General features: G+C 39.7%; 1 protein-coding gene across 5 annotated transcripts in view; it reads right to left on the bottom strand.

The window, feature by feature from the left end:
• Window positions 1–594: 594 nt before the first annotated feature.
• cobll1b (cordon-bleu WH2 repeat protein-like 1b) overlaps window positions 595–19,823 on the bottom strand; it is a 169,081-nt gene continuing 149,852 nt past the window's right edge. For all 5 annotated transcript variants that reach the window (XM_048535279.2, XM_048535282.2, XM_048535281.2 and 2 more), the window contains 4 exons: window positions 18,924–19,164; window positions 14,719–14,819; window positions 10,860–12,514; window positions 595–6,410 (listed from right to left, as the gene is read on the bottom strand). In XM_048535279.2, the coding sequence (XP_048391236.2) occupies window positions 6,186–6,410; window positions 10,860–12,514; window positions 14,719–14,819; window positions 18,924–19,164 (2,222 nt within the window). In that variant the 3' untranslated portion in view covers window positions 595–6,185. The remainder of the gene's footprint in view (window positions 6,411–10,859; window positions 12,515–14,718; window positions 14,820–18,923; window positions 19,165–19,823) is intronic.

Raw genomic sequence — 19,823 nt, forward strand, 5'->3', positions numbered from 1 at the left:
TGTAAGGCTGAAATAACCAGTAAGAGAATCAAAGATTATGGGGGAAAAAGGAAGACAGTGAAATTTGTGACTGGTGTAACAAAAGGAAATAATGAAAGGATTTAGATATGGAGAAGTGGTGAATATCATACCATCCTTGATAAATAAAAATTATAAGCCATACAAATGTTATTTTCTTTGACTTTTCTTCTCTCAAAAGCATTAAATTCATGCTGGAATATAGTGGCACAAATGCCCAAAAATGACCATTTTTATGGTTTATGTAAAAACAGTACTTTGACTGAAAACTCCAATAAATCACCCTTTCCTCTCTACTAGTTGACATGTTGCTGCAAGTTAGTAGATAGTGTTCCAGACATAGCCACACTAAAAAGAGGGTGTTGAGGAGGGTGCAAAAGAGTTTTACCAGGATGGTGATAACAAAGTGTGGAGGTGGATGAACACAGCAGGCCAAGCAGCATCTCAGGGGCAAAAAAGCTGACGTTTCGGGCCTAGACCCTTCATCAGAGGCCCTCTGATGAAGGGTGGAGGCCCAAAACATCAGCTTTTGTGCTCTGGAGATGCTGCTGGGCCTGCTAAGTTCATTCAGCTCCACAATTTGTTATCTTGGATTCTCCAGCATCTGCAGTTCCCATTATCACTTTATCAGGATGGTGCCTGGATTGGAGAGTATTAACTCAAAGGAGAGACTCGGCAAACTTGGATTGTTTATGCTAGAACATCAGAGGCTAAAGGGAATGACCTGACAGAAGTATATGCAATTATGAGAGGCACAGATAGGCTGGATAGTCAGAATCTTTTTCCCGGTTTGGGAGTTAAATACTAGGGGACGTATATTTAAAGTGAGGCGTGAAAGTTGAAAGGAAACATGCGAGGAAAGTTTTTTTTAAAAACACACAGGGTGGTAGGTGCCTGGAACATGCTGCCAGGGAAGGTGGTAGAAAAAATACGATAGCTATGTTTAAGACATATTCAGACAGATAAATGAATGGGAGGGGAACAGAGGGATACAGACTATACACAGGCATTTTAAATGGCACCATGGTTGACACAGACGTAGTGAGCTGAAGGATGTGCTCCTGTGCTGTACTGTTCTACGTTCTAAGGGAATTTTCTTACATTTCCAAACTTTAGGGAACTTTGGTCACTCTCATCCCACCTACCATCAACATGCTTGAAATAAGTTTGGCAAACATAAGTTCAAGATCAAATATGGGAATTTTCCAGGTCCACTTGGGTCAGTCATTGAGAGACTTGACAAACTGAACCACAGGACAACCATATTTAAACGTGATCCTTGGATATAATGCATATTAATATAATCTTGTATATGAGGCAAACACGGCTTTGTATGTTGTTACAGAAATCCCAAACAACACAGTTATCAATACAACTATACTAAACAGAAGTAACAAAATTCAATCAATTTTTTATAGTGTACTTGAACATCCTCAGAACAGCTACACATCATAGCTCTAGCAATTCTATTTTTAGAGCTTTTAAGCAGTGTGATAAAAAGGTGCATAATATGTTGTTGTTTGAAATGGGATTGGTTTAAAATGGAAGAAGAATTTTTTTGGTTATTTCAATGAATCATGTTCTCTGCAAATAAAATATGGCAAGTCACTCTGGGCCAGAGGTCTAAATATCCATTATTACCTAGAACTGCAGACCCTTGTGATGTTAATGGAAAGATTAAACTTAGGAGTTTATGACAGTTCAGAAAAACCTTTTTCAGTTCAGTTCACACATCAGAGTTGATTTCAGAAGCAAACAGCAGTTTCTCTCTGAGGAGGAGTTTTTTTCAAGTTCAGTTCAGGGAAGCCACATACTCTTGCAGAAATGCCACACTACCAGATCAGGAGAGTTTGGATAGAAATCTGCAAGTTAATGTAACTGAGCAAGTTTAGGTTCTCAGACTTGTGAGGAATTCGTGACTGCAGACTTGGAAAGGAATCACTGAATGGTCTCCCTAATTCGCCAGAAAGAAAAAGGAAAGAATCTGTTTGGTAGAAACCTGAAAGTTTAGACAGTGGTGCAACTTCTCTGGACTTGAGTCTCTGTACTGGCTAGTGTTGGAGAACAGGTTTTGATGTTTGCATCTAACTGTAAATTATATTTCTTTATTTTGTGGATTAAACTTATAGACCGTTGTTAAAGAGCAATCTGCAATCCAATGTGAATATATTGCAGGGTGTTAACTAACTAATGATCTAGATGAAGAAACTGAGGGCATGATGGCTAAATTTGCATATGATACAAAGATAGGTAGAGGGACAGGTAGTATTGAGGATGTGAGGTGGCTGCAGAAGTATTTGGACGAGTGAGGAGAGTGGGCAGGAAGTGGCAGATGGAGTAGAACAAAGAAAATTACAGCACAGGAACAGGCCCTTCGGCCCTCCAAGCCTGCGCCGATCCAGATACTCTGTCTAAACGTGTCGTCTATTCTCCAAGGATCTGTATCCCTCTGCTCCCTGCCCATTCATGTATCTGTCTAGATACATCTTAAATGATGCTATTGTACCCGCCTCTACCACCTAAGCTGACAACCCGTTCCAGACACCCACCACCCTCTGCGTAAAGAACTTTCTACGCATATCTCCCTTAAACTTTTCCCCTCTCACATTGAAATTGAGAGCCCATGTAATTGAGTTACCCACTCTGGGGGAAAAAGCTTCTTGCTATCCACCCTGTCTATATCTCTCATGAAACTGATCCAGTCTCTCTTCATATATCAATCCTGCCATCCAAGGAATCAGTCTGATAAACCTTTGTTACACTCTTTCCAAAGCCAGAGTGTCATTCCTCAAGGAGAGCAAAACTAAATACAACACTCCATGTGTGATCTCATAAGGGCCCTGTATAAATGCAACACGACATTCCTGCTCCTGTACTCGAATTCTCTCACTCTGAAAACCAGCATAGTATGTGCCTTCTTCACTGCCCACTGCACCTGCATGCCTTCGATGCCAGTTGCTAGAAGTAAGGCACCCAGGTCTTATTCCATTTCCCTCATTCCCAATCTATCACCATTCAGGTGATAGATTGTCTTCTGCCTTCATCTGCCTTCCTTTAGAATGGGGTAAAGTGTGAGATCATGCACTTTGTTAAGAAGAATAGAGGCATAGACTATTTTCTAATTAGGGAGAAAATTCTGAAAGCTGAAGTGCAAAGAGACTTGGGGGTTTTAGTCCAGGATTCTCTCAAAGTAAACTTACTGGGTGAGTTGGTAGTTAGGGAGGCAAATGCAACTTTGGCATTTATTTTCAGAGGACTTGAATATAAAGCAGCGATGTACTTCTGAGGCTCTATAAGGCTCTGGTCGGGCCACTTTTGGAGTATGAAGTGCAGTTTTGGGTCACATATCTCAGGAAAGATGTATTGGCCCTGGAGCAGGTTCAGAGAAGGTTCACGAGAATGCTCCCAGGAATGAAAAGCTTAATGTATCAGCCATGTTTGATGGCTTTGGGTCTATACTTGACGAAGTTTAGAAGGATGAGGGGAGTTTCTAATTGAAACTCACTGAATAGTGAATGTTGGGGAGATGTGTTTCCATTGGTAGGAGAGAATAGGACCTGAGGGCACAGCCTTAAAGTAAAGGGAAGACCTTTTAAAATGGCGATAAGGAGAAACTTCTTCAGCCAGACAGTGGTGAATCTAAGGAATTCACTGCCAAAGGCGGCTGTGGAGGGCAGGTCATTGAGTATATTTAAGACAGAGATCAATAGCTTCTCGATTGTCAAGGTGATCAAGGGTTACAGGGAGAAAGCGGGAGAATGATGTTGAGGAACTTATCAGCCATGATTGAATGGCAGGTCAGATTCGATGGGTTGAACGGACTAATTTCTACTCCTACATCTTATGGTCTAAACAAAAACACATATGATCAAAACATATCAGTTTTCATTAAGGAATCTGGCTTGTCCAACAGTACCATCAGCTGGGATCATAACAGTAGGAAAGTAATAATTTCAAAATTATTACATTAATTTGAAAAAATTTGGCAATCAGATCTACTTAAAAACCATTAAAATCTTTTACATCTCCATTAGTTAATTATTTTTAAGTCTTAAGTAACATGATAAACAGGAACAGACCATCTCAGTTTAACATTCAGAATGCAGAATAAAACAAAAAGAGGGTAAAAGAACTTAATGTTTCAAAGATGTGTCTGTCACATGTAGAAATTGAAGCATTGGATATTGCAGAACTTAACTTGTGAATTCTTAAATATAATGCTCAATCAGAAAACATATTCAAATCTGAAAGTGGACATTTCTAAAAATAAGCCCAAGTCATATTGACAGTGTTTTTACTTCAATATAAATATTTCGTAATTTTTGCAAAGACAAGCATTATTATAAATTGGTTAACCTAAGACATTTTATACATTAGAATTCCATTGCCCCACTGTAAAATTGCTTTTCAATGACTGAGTAAAGTATTGAATACAGACATATTGAATGAATTGTTTCCAGGAGTAATATTAGATACATTATTTGCATTTGTTTCATTTTTCTTCTACATTAAGCAAAATTAATTACACATTTATATGAACATTTTCTTCAAAGATAATTCATCAACTGATATTTCTTAATCAAACTAATAATTGAAACATTAAAGCTGAAGATATATATCAATTTTAATTCATTCCTTGGCATAACACTTCATATGACAGATGCTCTTGTAACAGTTGAGTGCAAGCTAGTTACCATCTACAGAAAACTTCCACCAAATATTTGATATGCTTTTAGTTGTATGACACAATCAAGTACCTATTGATTTGGCTTTACGTTTGAAGTAAAGTGCCAACTAATTGATTCTATAAACGCTTCTAATTGCTGGAGAGGTAAAAAGAGTTCATTAAAAGACTAGATTTTACAGCAGGCTTTTGGACCCCAATGTTGGCACCAGATGAGGATCCACAAGTTCCCATCTGCTGGCAGCAATTTGAAGGTGCAATTTTACCAGTGACGGCCTCTTTAGCTGGCTGCCTCTGTGTTCACTAAACTATTAAGGGCAGCGCGTGAGTTCCCAATGATACCAAAGCAATCAGAAGGCAAGCAGCTTCAAAGCCTCGACACAACACAGGAAAGGTGAGGCAGATTTGAGGCCTATAACATACCTCACCATGGAGATGCCTTCTGAAATGTTCATTTAAATAAAAAAAAATCAGTGGTAAAGCTACCAGGCCTCTCATAGCAGAGGGGAGAACCTCCCAGGTGGATTCTATTTTTGACAGCAGGCAGGGGTGTTCATGTCCACATGCCCCTCTTTCAGGAACTGGAGTCTCCAGCTCCGAGAGCTCTACGGTTTGCCAAAAGCAGCTTACCTCCACTGTGATGGCAGCCTCAAACATAGCAAGGACATCTCCATAGACATCAAAACACTGGCGTACTTAGAAAATTACCACTAATTGGAACCTTAAATCATCTCACTCAGCTGCCTGTCTGAGGCACAAGCTGTTGATCATGGTCCATTATTAACCTGATGGCATATCTACATGGCTTCCCCTGTTTTTCCCAGGTGTCCTGCACCCACATATCACCTTGATCTTAGCCCCATTGGCCAGAAAGATTAAACCCATAGTTTTGGGAACATCAGAGACCTAAAATTACAACAAGGAAATACAACACTGCTGAATGCTCAACAGGAAAACCAAATTTTGGCTGGTTTCTCGTTGAGCAATTGGAAGGCATATCACTAAATTATAAAAGCCAGAAAGGCTGAAGACAGTAGTTGGATTTAAAAAATAAATTGGCAATATATGTTTGTCAATTACAAATTTAAAACATTTTAGTCCTTATTACAGAAGTATTTTTACTATTATTATATTTTTTATGTACAGCATAAAATCTGTAAGCAAAAATGTTGATTTTGTAGTGAAAGATAGATTAAAGATGTGAAATTGAGATTGTTTTGGTTATAAGTGCACATAATTTTCGCATACATATATATATATATATATAGTACAGGTATTTGTACTTTCAGGTTCACAATTACAGCTATTAATTTTGAGCCAAGGCCCCTCATATTCCAGTGAATTGCAGAATGTAGTGCAAGAAGATACTTGTGACTGTATACTACAGAGTTTAATAATTGCTGGACAATTTCTCAGTTGTAACTGAATAAATTTCAAATTAAAGCTGATCAACTTAGTTTTAGTAAATTAATAATACATGTAGTTACATTGTGGTAATTGCGTCCACCTTTTTAAGTTTGGCAGCTCCTTCTCCTGAGCGAATAGCATCCAGTACAGCTTGATGAATTTCTCCTGGATCACTCATTTGGGAAATTAAAGCAGGTTTTGATTTACTTAAAGGAGATGGCAACGGTGGTTGAATGTGCTGTGCCTCAGTTCCTACTTTAATGTAGCAATCCACTTCTGGCCCTCTTACAGGAGACAAAGTCTGTAAAAGATTGTAAGAGAACTGAAATTCAAAGCAACTATTACTGCAAGATGTGACAAATTCTACAAGCACAGACACTAAAATTAGGTTGTGTTCCATCATTTGATCCCCACCACCTGCAATATCTCCTAACTGAATCTTGAGAAATCAACAAGATCTAATGAAAACATGTCTGCAGTCCATCAGATGCACACTTGAATTTTCTGCCACTATTAAATTTATAAGATGCCTGACCCTTCTTCCCAGTGAGCAGTGCACACTCACAATATGAGTAGGCATCCTACTCATGAGCGGGGTAGTACAGCTTTTGGGGTTTCTGGAATAATGACAGCATATGGTAGATAGTGGATAATTTTTAAAAAAAGTATCATCTATAATTTACAACAAGGCCGGATTAAGTATACAGTTTTATCAGATGCAAACAATTTCAGTAAGGAATCACTGAAGCTGACTGTCCTAGTCTAGTTAGGGTCACAAGTTTCTGACTTGGGTCTCAAAGGTTCACAGATCTTTGGGCACATAGAACAGAGCATGTCATGGGGTGATTTGCTTCCTTTTCTTTTCTCATCACAGAGCATGATAGACAGGCTTTCGTCATTTTGAATCACTGTTGGCAGGTTCCTTGCATTCATTAATTTCCGTGTTGCTTTACTTCAAGGGGTCTGATCCCCAATTGTAAATAACTGAACGTTGAGAAAACAGAACTTGGCAAGAAGAGATAGTAGGAACTGCAAATGCTGGAGAATCTGAGATAACAAGGTATAGAGCTCGATGAGATGAACACAGCAGGCTAAGCAGATCACAGGAGCGGGAAAGCTGCTGTTTCAGACCGAGATCCTTCTTCAGAAAGGGTCTAGGCCCGAAAAGTCAGCCTTCCTGCTCCTTTGATGCTGCTTAACCTGCTGTGTTCATCCTACTCTACATCTTGTTATCTCACTTGGCAAGAAGAAACAGTTTCTGACCATCCAGACAGTATGTCCCAATCCAGCATTTTCATCAAGATATAATTTGCTGCATTTGGGACATAGCATGTGATATTCCTAGACCAAGATAACAAAGTGTGGAGCTGGATGAACACAGCAGGCCAAGCAGCATCTCAGGAGCACAAAAGCTGATGTTTCGGGCCTAGACCCATCTCTCTGATGAAGGGTCTAGGCCCGAAACGTCAGCTTTTATGCTCCCGAGATGCTGCTTGGCCTGTTGTGTTCATCCAGCTCCACACGTGGTTATCTTGGATTCTCCAGCATCTGCAGTTCCCATCATCACATATTCCTAGACCATATCATTACATAATGATGTAAACTCAGCTGTGGACTATAGTCTAATACTCTCAGGTGCTTGTTTCACTGGGTACTTAATGTATAGTACTATCAAAGTTAAGTTTTCTCTATGGAAAATAGGAAAATTGAGCTTTTTTTTGCTTTTTAATAGTATGGCCATCTATTATTTTTTAGAAAATAACAAGTTTTCAAATATAATAGCTTCATTTTAAAGTCACTATGGCTCCTACTGCTAAAGAACTTGCCATCATGCAAAATCCATTGATGAGGATTTATTTATGAAAGATCTCTCACTTAATGGTTCAGCGAACATCGGTCCCAAACACACGTGGCAACATGATTTCATAAGTTACCAGCCTTTAAGATTCAAAAATGTCCTATAATTTCTGTTATTCTTGGGCAAAAACATTGCAGTCACCTACTTAGATAAATATTAACAGCAAGATTAGATAAAATGTACAATTGTGGCAAGTACTTGTAGAAGGGATTTACACTTAACGTAACCCTGTTATTGTCTTAGGGCTTCTCCAATTTAGCGCTAAAGAAAATGATTTCACCATGAATACTGACACTTTATGTGAAGAAAAGCATCAAAATATCATTCAACAAAATGTCAATGTCAAGTGAAATATGACTGAGAAAGTCACAGAATTTCAAGCCTTTTCACATCAGGACATTATATTGATGGTGGAGGATTGTCATGACCCCTCAGTGCAAGCTCTAAGGATGGGGTTGTGGACTGTCATAGTTCAGGGAAAAAAAAATAAAGAAATTAAAGCTATCTCGCAGCCAGTCACTCGGTCAGAGTTCCATGGCAGCCAATACCGCCTCTAACACTGCAAGCCCCAACATTTCAATGCCATCTTGAATTTAGGAAGCCCTGTGTCAAGCAATTTTTTTTTAATTTCAAGCATTAGTAGGTAATCTTCATAGACCATAAAACCATAAGACATAGAAGTCGAAGTTAGGCGATTCGGCCCATTGAGTCCACTCTGCTATTTAGTCATGGTTGATAGACATTTCAACTCCACTTACCCGTACTCTCCCCGTAGCCCTTAATTCCTTGCGAGATCAAGAATTTATCAATCTCTGCCTTGAAGACATTTAACGTCCCGGCCTCCACTGTACTCCATGGCAATGAATTCCACAGGCCCACCACTCTCTGGCTGAAGAAATGTCTCATTTCTGTTCCAAATTTACCCCCTCTAATTCTAAGGACGTGCCCACGAGTCCTAGTCTCCCCGCCTAACAGAAATAACTTCCCAACGTCCACCCTTTCTAAGCCATGCATTATCTTATAAGTTTCTATTAGATCTCCCCTCAACCTTCTAAACTCATTAATCCCAGGATCCTCAGCCGTTCATCATATGTTAGGCCTCCCATTCCAGGGATCATCTCCTGTGCCAGTATGTCCTTCCCGAGGTGTGGGGCCCAAAATTGGACACAGTATTCTAAATGGGGCCTGACTAGAGCTTTATAAAGTCTCAGAAGCACATCGCTGCTTTTATATTCCAACCCTCTTGAGATAAGTGGCAACATTACATTCGCTTTCTTAATCACAGACTCAACTTGCAAGTTAACCTTTACAGAATTGTGGGCTAGCACTCCCAGATCCCTTCGTACTTTGGCTTTATGAATTTTCTCACCGTTTAGAAAATAGTTCATGCCTGTATTCTTTTTTCCAAAGTGTAAGACCTCGCATTTGCTCACATTGAATTTCATCAGCCATTTCCTGGGCCACTCTCCTAAACTGTCTAAATCTTTCTGCAGCCTCCCCACCTTCTCAGTGCTAGCTGCCTGCCCACCTAACTTCGTATCATCGGCAAACTTCGCCAGAATGCCCCCAGTCCCTTCATCCAGATCTTTAATATATAAAGGGAACAGCTGCGGCCCCAACACTGAACCCTGCGGGACCCCTTTGTTACCGGTTGCCATTCCGAAAAAGAGCCTTTTATCCCAACTCTCTGCCTTCGGTCACACACTATCTAGGCTTACATTTTATTTCACTTCCATTGTTTACGTACTATAATTGCAAAGTAAATTAATTAGTGGCCAGAAATGTTTTATTTGCATCTATGCTCAACTCAAAGCAGTATTCTCAGGCATATAACAGCCAAATCAGAGCTCCATATTAGCTTAAATGCTGAACCAAAGGGACTATTCCCTCTCCTTGTTAGGTCTCCCAATAATCAGACAGAAACCTGCAGGGCTATGGTGGGTGAGAGGCCATTATCAGATCGTAAGTCACCCTTTAATTACACATGGAGAGTCCTTGACACTGATCCAGCTCCCAGGGTGAACAAAACTTCTAACACCCCTGTTCTTACTGTCCATCAGGGCTCCCTGATTGGGCCAGAATAACAGCCCCAATCAGGGAACTTAAATTCTGAGGTCCACCTGGCTACCTCTTTACAATCACTACAGTAGTATTCACATTTGTTGGTGCTATTCATCTGTCCATTCTTGTGGTTCTGACATCAACTTCTTAAAGTAATTTCTAAGTATGCTGTTATTTATCCAGCTCAATTTCTTTTCCTCTGAATTGGGTCAAGGCATTTAACATTGTGAATTTCTCTCACTAGGAACAGTCAACTCAACTTTCCTTGGGATGCTCAACTTTCACATTATTTAGATGTTATGACCTTAAAAGGGAAGCTTCTATGAAGCACCTTAATCATAGAATAACCCAAGAGTGTTCATGGCACAATTGTAGGGCCCCACCTCTGGATCAGGAAACTTGGGTTCAAACCCCATCTGCTCCAGAGATGTGTCATAGCACACCTGAATATGTTAATTAAATTATATATAATGTAACAACTGGTGTAACACAATATGACACTTGTTGTAAAAGCAGAGAGGATTTGAAATGATCACTATCATAGCAAATCATTTATTTAAAATCATATGACATATTAGTATTTACACAAATTTCTAAAAAGCAATTTAACCTTCTCCTCAAAACAAACTTCTCTAAATAACCTGTTCATGAAATTTCCAATGGCATCACTGTTTTGTTTTTAAAAAGTAATCACATTATTGTGATTAGGTCTTCCTAGAATTTAAGTTGCATGGATCAGTTTATAAGGGCAAAGGAACTTTGAATGGAACAATAGATTTTTTTTGCACGTTAGAATCAGTAAACAATCTTCCATTATTGTACTGCTGTTACCTGTTTCGGTAAGCTGTTGTGACTGGACTCATTATGAGCTGTTAAAGCTGGATGTAACTCTATTTCCGCAGAATTAGTTGGAGAGTTCAGGGTTGATAAATCCATTCCAGCACTCCTGGGTTTAAAGCAATATGTTGGATTTGTTTGTGTTTTCTTGACTGCTGAAGACACTGCAAGAGCAAAAGGTGATGGTGAGGTAGGACTATATGTTTTTGCAGCAACAACAGTAGTTCTGACAGCTTTTGTGTCATCTAATTTTACACGAATAGATGGCTTCTTCGGTACTTTGGGAGGTTCCAAAGGTCGAGATATAGATGCCTCCCCAGATTTGGGCAATTGTTTCTGGGCATTCCCTTCAGAAAGTGCAGCAAATTCTGGAGGTGGTGGAATTATAACATTTAGATCATCTGCATTTGTTGGAATAACTTCCTGAACTGACACACCATTTTCTTCCTTTGGTAAGGATGTGTTATCTCTATCTAAGCTGGATTGAGAAGGTAAACTAGAACTTCTAGCAAGTGCAGAGGTAACATATTGTCCTGAGCTCCTTTTATGCAGCTGGAGGAAGACTGATCCAGGCTTCATTTTCTTCTCTGAAGTACTCTGGGTTCTTCTGTTTACTAACACCTTGGATTGCCCATCTTCACTGTCAGCATTGGAATTTGTTGTTTCTGGGTGACGGGTTTGGACGGCAGAATTAATGGATCTCCCTTCAGCACTTTTATCAAAATTAGCTCCTTGGTGAAAAGCAGTTAGCTCTCTTATAACGTTGGTTAGAGGTTCTTCTGAGGTACCAGGCTGCTTTGTTGACTCTTTTGAAGTGTCAGACACTGGGACAACATCATAAGATCCTTTTTGCTGATCTGGTATTTCAGTTACTGGCATGACTCCATATGTGACAAATGCTTCATTTTCTAATGACTTTGAGGGAACAATTTTGTAGGTTGTCATTCCAATCTTTGGTATATAGTCTCTTGTGATTTCATTTGAAGGCTTGGGCTTAGGCTCAGACTCACACTTATATAGCACCGGAATCTTTGTCGGACTTTCTGGACTTCTGGTGGCAACTTTGGTTGGCAATGATGCATGCAAATCACTGGATGCTGAGGATTCTGTAGCTGGTTGGTTAATAGACATCTTATTCTGCTTATCAGCAAGGGTGCTTGCAGTTGCATCAGCAGACATATTTGATGACACATAATTCTGTTGCTTTGCTGGTGTCGTCTGAGCAGCGGTGAAATTATTGCCTTGTGGATATTGTTCAGCAGTACTTTCTGATGTATTTGTCAAAGTTGTATCAGATGTTAGGGTAACAGTACTCTCTGTTGTCTTTGTATAATGGGCATTCTGGAAATCCACTGTTTTACCAGACTCTTCAGAATTACTTTTTTTAATTTCCAGCTCATTGATCTCCACTGTGTCTGAAATTTTTCGATTGCCTTTATCAGTTACATTTGATGGTTGAGAACTGGCAGAATGTTTAGCCGCAGGACTGGTCCCTGAATCACTACAAGTGTTTTTTGCTTCTGGAGTTTCAGCAGACTGTCCAGCTATTCCTTTATCAGGTGGTAACATGGTCCTCATGGTTGAGCTTCCATCAGAATCTCTCTGATGCACATCACTGCGTACATTTTCCACAATTGCTGGTTCTTCAACTAAAATGCAAGCAAAAAATCTGATCAGTTTACTTGCATGACAAAAATTACTAGCAGTAACAGGAAATTCCACAAGTATTTACATCCATAATTGAAGCTTAAAAATGGAGAAATGTGCAGCAAAATATCTAATGGAGTAATGCCTTTGCTGACTTACAACACAAACAAATTTCTCATGGCATCACTTATGGAGAGTGTCATTTTTCCGTGGAAAGGTGGAATAAAAGGGTTCTTTGTTATTCAAATGACTAGCTGCACTTTCTGATGAAGAGACAATCCTAGTCAATTGAAGAGATCAGCAGAACTATAAGCCAGTTACAATGATTAATTCCATTGTATTTTGTCATTAATTTTGACCAAAAGCAGGCACATGAATCAGATTTTTAAAATATGAAAATGACAGCAAAAAGGGAGCCAAGCATCAAGGTAGACGATGAAGGTAAAACAGACTGGAAACTGAGACGTTATTGTGTTTTAAATTAAGGTGTGGAGGTACTGGTGTTGGACTGTGGTACAGTACCTTGTTTAAACTAAGAAACATAATCCATTAGATCAACAGTAGCATTATGTGTTCCTTTATTACATATCATATACTTAAATACTCAGTTGTACCGACTGAACTGGATAATTCTGATTGTACCCATTTCTCCTGGAGTTTCATCGATGTACATGTCAAAAAGATCAAGTTGCAGTTCAGTTGCAGCAGAGTTTTTACTGTGATACTTCAATTTCCTGCTGCCAAATAAACAGGTATTGGATACACAATTCAACAATTCTAAATGCAGTGGCGAGAGGTTTGTGCAGATCAAAAATACCAGCACAGGTCTATTGCACTGAACAGCCTGTTTCTGTGATACAAAGTAAGATGTAATTCTGTGTATTAGATGCACTAACTGTTTATGCAGTCAACAGCTCAGCACCTGATCCTGTATATTTACTTTTGGCTTCTCTCTGCTGCTTTTGGGAATAGGATCGGTGGGAATAGTCTCTGAGCCAGCAACGGAGGCGGGGAGGTGATGGAAGATAGAAAATTAAAACTTCTGCAAAACATTACGCCTGTAAAAGTTGACCATGTACATTTTGATTGAAGATTTCATCTTATGTACTTAACTAAAAGTTTAAATGGTTAATATCAATAATGCATATGTATATATTTCCAACCTGTACATTAATAACCTGGATAAAGAAAATGAATGTACTATAACCAAGTTTGCTGATAACACAAACATAGGTGGGAAGGCAATGCTGAGAATGACAAGTTTAAAGAAGATATAGACAGGTTAAGTTATTGGGCAAAAACTTAGCAGATAGGATATGATGTGGGAACAAGTGAGAGCATGTATTTTGACAGGAAGAATAGACTGGTTAAATATTATTTAAATGGAGAAAGACCACAAAAAGCTAGAGAGAGGGCAGTTCTCATGCATACATCACGAAAAACTAACATAAATTCCGTAAGTAATAAGCAAAGCAAACAGAATGCTGGCTAGTATTTCAAAGAGATGGAGCATAAAATAGACAGGATTTGCGCAAACTACAGGGCACTATTCAGACCACAGCTGGAAAACTGCGAACATTTTTGGTCCCCTTATCCAAACAAGGATACACTAGTATGGAAGCAGTCCAGAGAACGTGCATTAGATTGATTCTGCGTATAGAGAGATTGTCTGAAGAGGACAAGCTGAGTAGGTTGGGCTTATACTCACTGGGGTTAAAATAAGAATGCAAGATCCTTTAGCGACTTATCAGGATAGATACAAACAGCTTATGCCCTCTTGGGGAAGGGCCTAGGGCCAGAGTGCGTAAACTCAGGGTATGGGGTCATCCAATTAGGATAAAGATGAGGAGAAATTTCTTTTCTCAGGAGATGAAGAATCTAAGGAATGCTTTATCACAGAGGGCCATCAAGGCTAGGTCATTAAGTACATTCAAGACTGAGACAGACAGAATTTTATTCAGGAAGTGAATCAAGGTTTAAGGGGAAAGAGGGTAGAAAGTGGAATGTAGAATTTTGAGATCAGCAATGATCTCATTGAATGGCTTTGCATATTTGATAGGTTAAATAGCTTAGTTCTGTTCCTACATCTTTTGGTCAACGAGAAAATTGAGGACAATTCAGTTTACATGGATTACTTCAAATGCTAATTTAATTTCCGAAGGCTTAGAATTGCACAGATTTTTCATTATTTATACACGGTACTTACCATTTGTTTTCGCCATTGACAAATCCGCATCCATATTTGTTTTCAAATTTTTACCCCGTTCTGTCACTATTTGTTGGCACACATCTTCTGCTGTACTTATTCTGTTAAAGGACAAGAAAAAAGGAGGCACATGTATTATAAAGGGCTTGTATTAATTTGAACACTGATTTTGCAAACTATAACGATCATTTAAAAATGGAGCGGGTGAGGATTGTGACAACATTGTAAATAGAATATTTATAATTATGATGCCCAATACTTCAAACTGATTTAGTGGGAACAAGTGACAGTATGTATTTTGACAGGAAGAATAGACTGGTTGAATATTATTTAAATGGAGAAAGGATTGGTGGGAATAGTCTCTGAGCCAGCAACCGAGGTGAGTAGGTGATGGAAGACAGAAAATTAAAACCTCTGCAAAACACTACGCCTGTAAAAGTTGACCATGTACATTTTGATTGAAGATTTCATCTTATGTACTTAACTAAAAGTTTAAATGGTTAATATCAATACTGCATATGTATATATTTCCAACCTGTACATTAATAACCTGGATAAAGAAAATGAATGTACTATAACCAAGTTTGCTGATAGCACAAAAATAGGTGGGAAGGCAAAGCTGAGAATGATGAGCTTGCAAAAGATATAGACAGATTAAGTGATTGGGCAAAAACCTGGCAGACGGGATATGATGTGGGAACAAGTGAGAGCATGTATTTTGACAGGAAGAATAGACTGGTTGAATATTATTTAAATGGAGAAAGACCACAAAAAGCTAGAGAGAGGGCAGTTCTCATGCATACATCACAAAAAACTAACATAAATTCCGTAAGTAGTAAGTAATAAGCAAAGCAAACAGAATGCTGGCTAGTATTCAAAGAGATGGAGCATAAAATAGACAGGATTTGTGCAAACTACAGGGCACTATTCAGACCACAGCTGGGAAACTGCGAACATTTTTGGTCCCCTTATCCAAACAAGGATACACTAGTATGGAAGCAGTCCAGAGAATGTGCACAAGATTGATTCTGCGTATAGAGAGATTGCCTGAAGAGGACAAGCTGAGAAGGTTGGGCTTTTACTCACTGGGGTTAAAATAAGAATGTAAGATCGTTAAGGGATTTAAGGCATTAAAATTATTTCAATACTGATCTGACATTATTAAATTTGATTGAACTGGGAGATACAAGGTTAATAGATTCTCACTGGTTGAAAAGTTGAGCTATAAACACAAAGAAACTTTCACGACAAGATTAACAGAACATGCTATGTTTAACACCTGCTTAATGAAAGGAAATAAATTAATGACTAATCACAATACTGGTAATTGACTTACAGGTACAGTAGGGTATTAGTTTGGGTACAAAGGGAAATAAAAGTAGGACTTTGTAATATCAAGCCAATGTAGGCAAGGAATGGCTCCTGTGCTAAATTTCCTATGTTTCTAGTCCACTACTTAATCTCACTGAATAGGTAAATTATCCATTATTATAATCAATGGAACAACAGTTCCACCCGCTCTGCTTTAGTCATCTGATACATGAACTGTGTACGAGTATAATAGCAAAACGTTCAACCATTTTCAGTCGAAACTTCACAGATCAGACAAAGATCACAGATGCAGAGTGACATATCAGATTCTGGGGTGTTCACACAAGCTGCCATGCCAAACAACTAAGTTGCGCTGACTATACAACCAGAATTAGTTTCTTTTTATTCATTTGTGGGACATTGGCCAACATTTATGCCAGCCGCTAGTTGCCCTTCAGAGGGTGGTGGTGAGCTGCCTTCTTTAACTGCTATAGTCCATCTGCTGTTGGCTGGCCAACTATGCCATTAGGGAGGGAATTCCAGGATTTTGACCCAGTGACAATGAAGGAACGGTGATATATTTCCAAGTCAGTTTGGTGAGTGGCTCGAAGGAGAACTTGAAGATGGTGTTGTTCCCTTATCTCTTCTGCCTTTGCCCTTCAAGATGGAAATGGTCATGAATTTGGAAGGTGTTGTCTGAGGATTTTTGGTGAATTACTGCAGTGCATCTTGCACAGCTGCTACTGAGTGCTGGTGGTGGAGGGAGTGGATGCTAGGGGATGCATTGGCAATCAAGTAGGCTTCTTCGTCCTGGATGGTAGCAAGCTTCTCCAGTGTAGTCATCCAGGGAAGTGGGGAGTATTCCATCACACTCCTGACGTCTGCCTTGTTAATGATGGACAGGATTTGGGAAGTCAGGTGGTGATTTACTCACTAAGTATTCCTAGCCTCTGAGCTGCTCTTGCAGCCAAATATGTTTATGTGGTGAGACCAATTGAATTTCTGGTCAATGATAACTCCAGGGATGTCAATAGTGGTGGATTCAGTGACGGTAACACCATTGGATGTCAAGGGGCAGTGGCTGGATTGTTGCTTATAAGTGATGACATAACTTGGCATTTATGTGGCACAAATATTACTTGCCACTTGTCAGCCCAGCCTGGATATTGTCCAGATCTTTTTGCATTTGGATGTTGCCTGCTTCAGTATCTGAGGAGTCGCGAATGGTGCTGAACATTGCGCAATCATTGGTGAACGTTCCCACTTCTGACTTTATGATTGGTGGTGGTGGGGGAGGGGAGGGGGGTGGTGGAAAGTTATTGATCAAACAACTGAGAATGGTTGGGCAGAGGACACTACCCTGAGGTACTCCTGCAGAAATGTCCTGAAGCTGAGATAATTGGCTTCCAACAACCACAAACATCTTTCTATTTACCAGGTAAGACTCCAACCACTGGATAGTTTGCCCCCTGATACCCAGTTTTGCTAGGGCTTCTTGATATCACACTCAGTCAAATGCGGTCTCAGTGTCAAGGGCAGTCACTCTCACCTCACCTCTGGAATTCAGCTCTTTTTGTCCATGTTTGAACCATGGCTGTAACGAGGTCAGGAGCTGAGTGGCCCAGGCAGAACCCAAACCGACCATCACTGAGCAGATGCTGCTTGATAGCACTGCTGATGACACCCACCATCATTCTGCTGATGACTGAGAGTCAGGGTGATGCAGCTGTAATTGGCCAGGTTGGGCTTGTGTTGCATTTTATGTACAGGACACACTTAAGCAATTTTCCATGTTGTCAGATAGATGCTAATATTGTAGCTGTACAGGAACAGCTTGGCTAGGGGATCAGCAAATTCTGGTGCGCTAGTCTGTAGTACTATTGCCAGAATGTTGTCAGATCCCATAGCCTTTTCAGGATCCAATGTCTCCAACCATTTCTGATATCACGTGGAGTGAATCAAATTGGCTGAAGACTGGTATCCGTAATGCTGGGGTCCACTGGAAGAGACCGAGATGAATCATCCACTCGGCACTTCTGGCTGAAGACTGCTACGAAAGTTTCAGCCTTATCTTGTGCACTGATGTACTGGCTCTTCAATCACTGAGGATGGGGATATTTGTGGAGTCTCCTCCTACTGTGAGTTGTTGAATTGTGTAATTTACTACCGCAAATCACAACTGGGAGTACGGCAGAGCCAAGCTCTGATCCATTAGTTGTGGGATCGCTTAGCTTTGTCTTTCACTTGCTGCTTTTGCTGTTTGGCGTGCAAGTAGTCCTGTTTGGTGGCTTCACCAGGTTGATACCTCATCTTCAGGTATACCTGGTGCTGCTCCTGGCATGCCCTATTTAACCAGGGTTGATCCCTGGATTGATGGTAATAGTTGAGTGGGGGATATGCTGGGCCATGAGGTTATAGTTTGTGTTGGAGTACAATTCTGCTGCTGTTGATGGCCCACAGCACCTCATTGATGCCCAGTCTTCAGTTGCTGGATCTGTTTGAAGTCTGTCCCATTTAGTATGGCAATAGTGCCACACAACAGGATGGGGGTTATCCTCAATGTGAAAGCAAGAATAATGAGTAGTGACTAGGGATTAGTGTGATCAGATCTTTGTTGACCAACTTCGACACAATAAGACAAAGTGCCTCCTCTTGTGCTGTAAATATCAATGCGTGCACAAGAAAGCCATCAACAATATAATTCACCAGCTGCATCTGTGGGAAGAAAGCTGAATTAACGTGTGGTCAGAACCAAGTCACCAGACTAAAAACGTTAACTAATTTCTTCCTACAGATGCTGCCAGACATGCCAAGCTTCTCCAATCATTTTTGTTTTTGTTTCGGATCTCCAGCATTTTACAGTTCTTTGTTTTATATAATTTGCTATCACTTACTTGCTCTCAGATTTGAAATCAGTTTCTTTATTTGTCACTGTCAAAAAACAATGCTTATCCGAGTTGGCAGGATCTGAGGTCTGTACACTTTGAGAAATGGATGTACCATCTGTGGAAACTGGTGGGCACGGCACCTCTTCCGCTTTTTGAACAATTGCTTCTTTTGTATCATCAATGTCTGCAGCTCTTATTTCTTCTGCTTCAATAATCTCTTCAAGATTACATTCCGATCCAATGCCAGCTGTATCCATAAGAAAACAATAGTTAAGTTTGTGCATTCATGAAAAACCTAGGCAATGCCAACAATTTATGAAGCTGCTTAAAACTGAAGTTTTCAACAACTGAACACACATCTTTCGGATCTGTACTTTGGTAGGACTAAGCCCTCAAAGGAAACCTGTTGAGTGTTCTGCAGGATTTATTTGTCCAATTAAAAATTTATTCCAATCTGCACAAAAAAAATTCCATTCTAAAGTAACCCACAATACTTTATTTCAAACCACATTGATAAGTTTTCAATCTCTAACAGTGACAACATCCACTACATAAATACCATAGCTACCTGCCATATTTGTTTGCAATGCTTCTGACGAACCGCTTAACATCACATTTGGCTCAGAAAGTGATAGAATTTAGGGATCTGAAGTTCTGCAACAAAGGGAAGGGGCTTCACCATGGCCAAATGGTGCTGCACTCTTGATTCTGATTGTCCTGCCCCTGAACCCCCACAATCTTTGGTAGGAGGAGGAGGAGGAGAAGGAGAAGGGGCAGGTTGTACTTGGCACATCTGTGGTTCATTCAGACAGTTACTTCTTTTAAATAAGTGGGATTCCCAAAGCATCCTTTGTTCAAGAAAAAATCTAAACTCAGAATTATTTGAAGATGTATTTTTTTGAAAAG

This window comes from Stegostoma tigrinum, chromosome 7, assembly GCF_030684315.1.
Source record: "Stegostoma tigrinum isolate sSteTig4 chromosome 7, sSteTig4.hap1, whole genome shotgun sequence".
Taxonomy (NCBI): domain Eukaryota; kingdom Metazoa; phylum Chordata; class Chondrichthyes; order Orectolobiformes; family Stegostomatidae; genus Stegostoma; species Stegostoma tigrinum.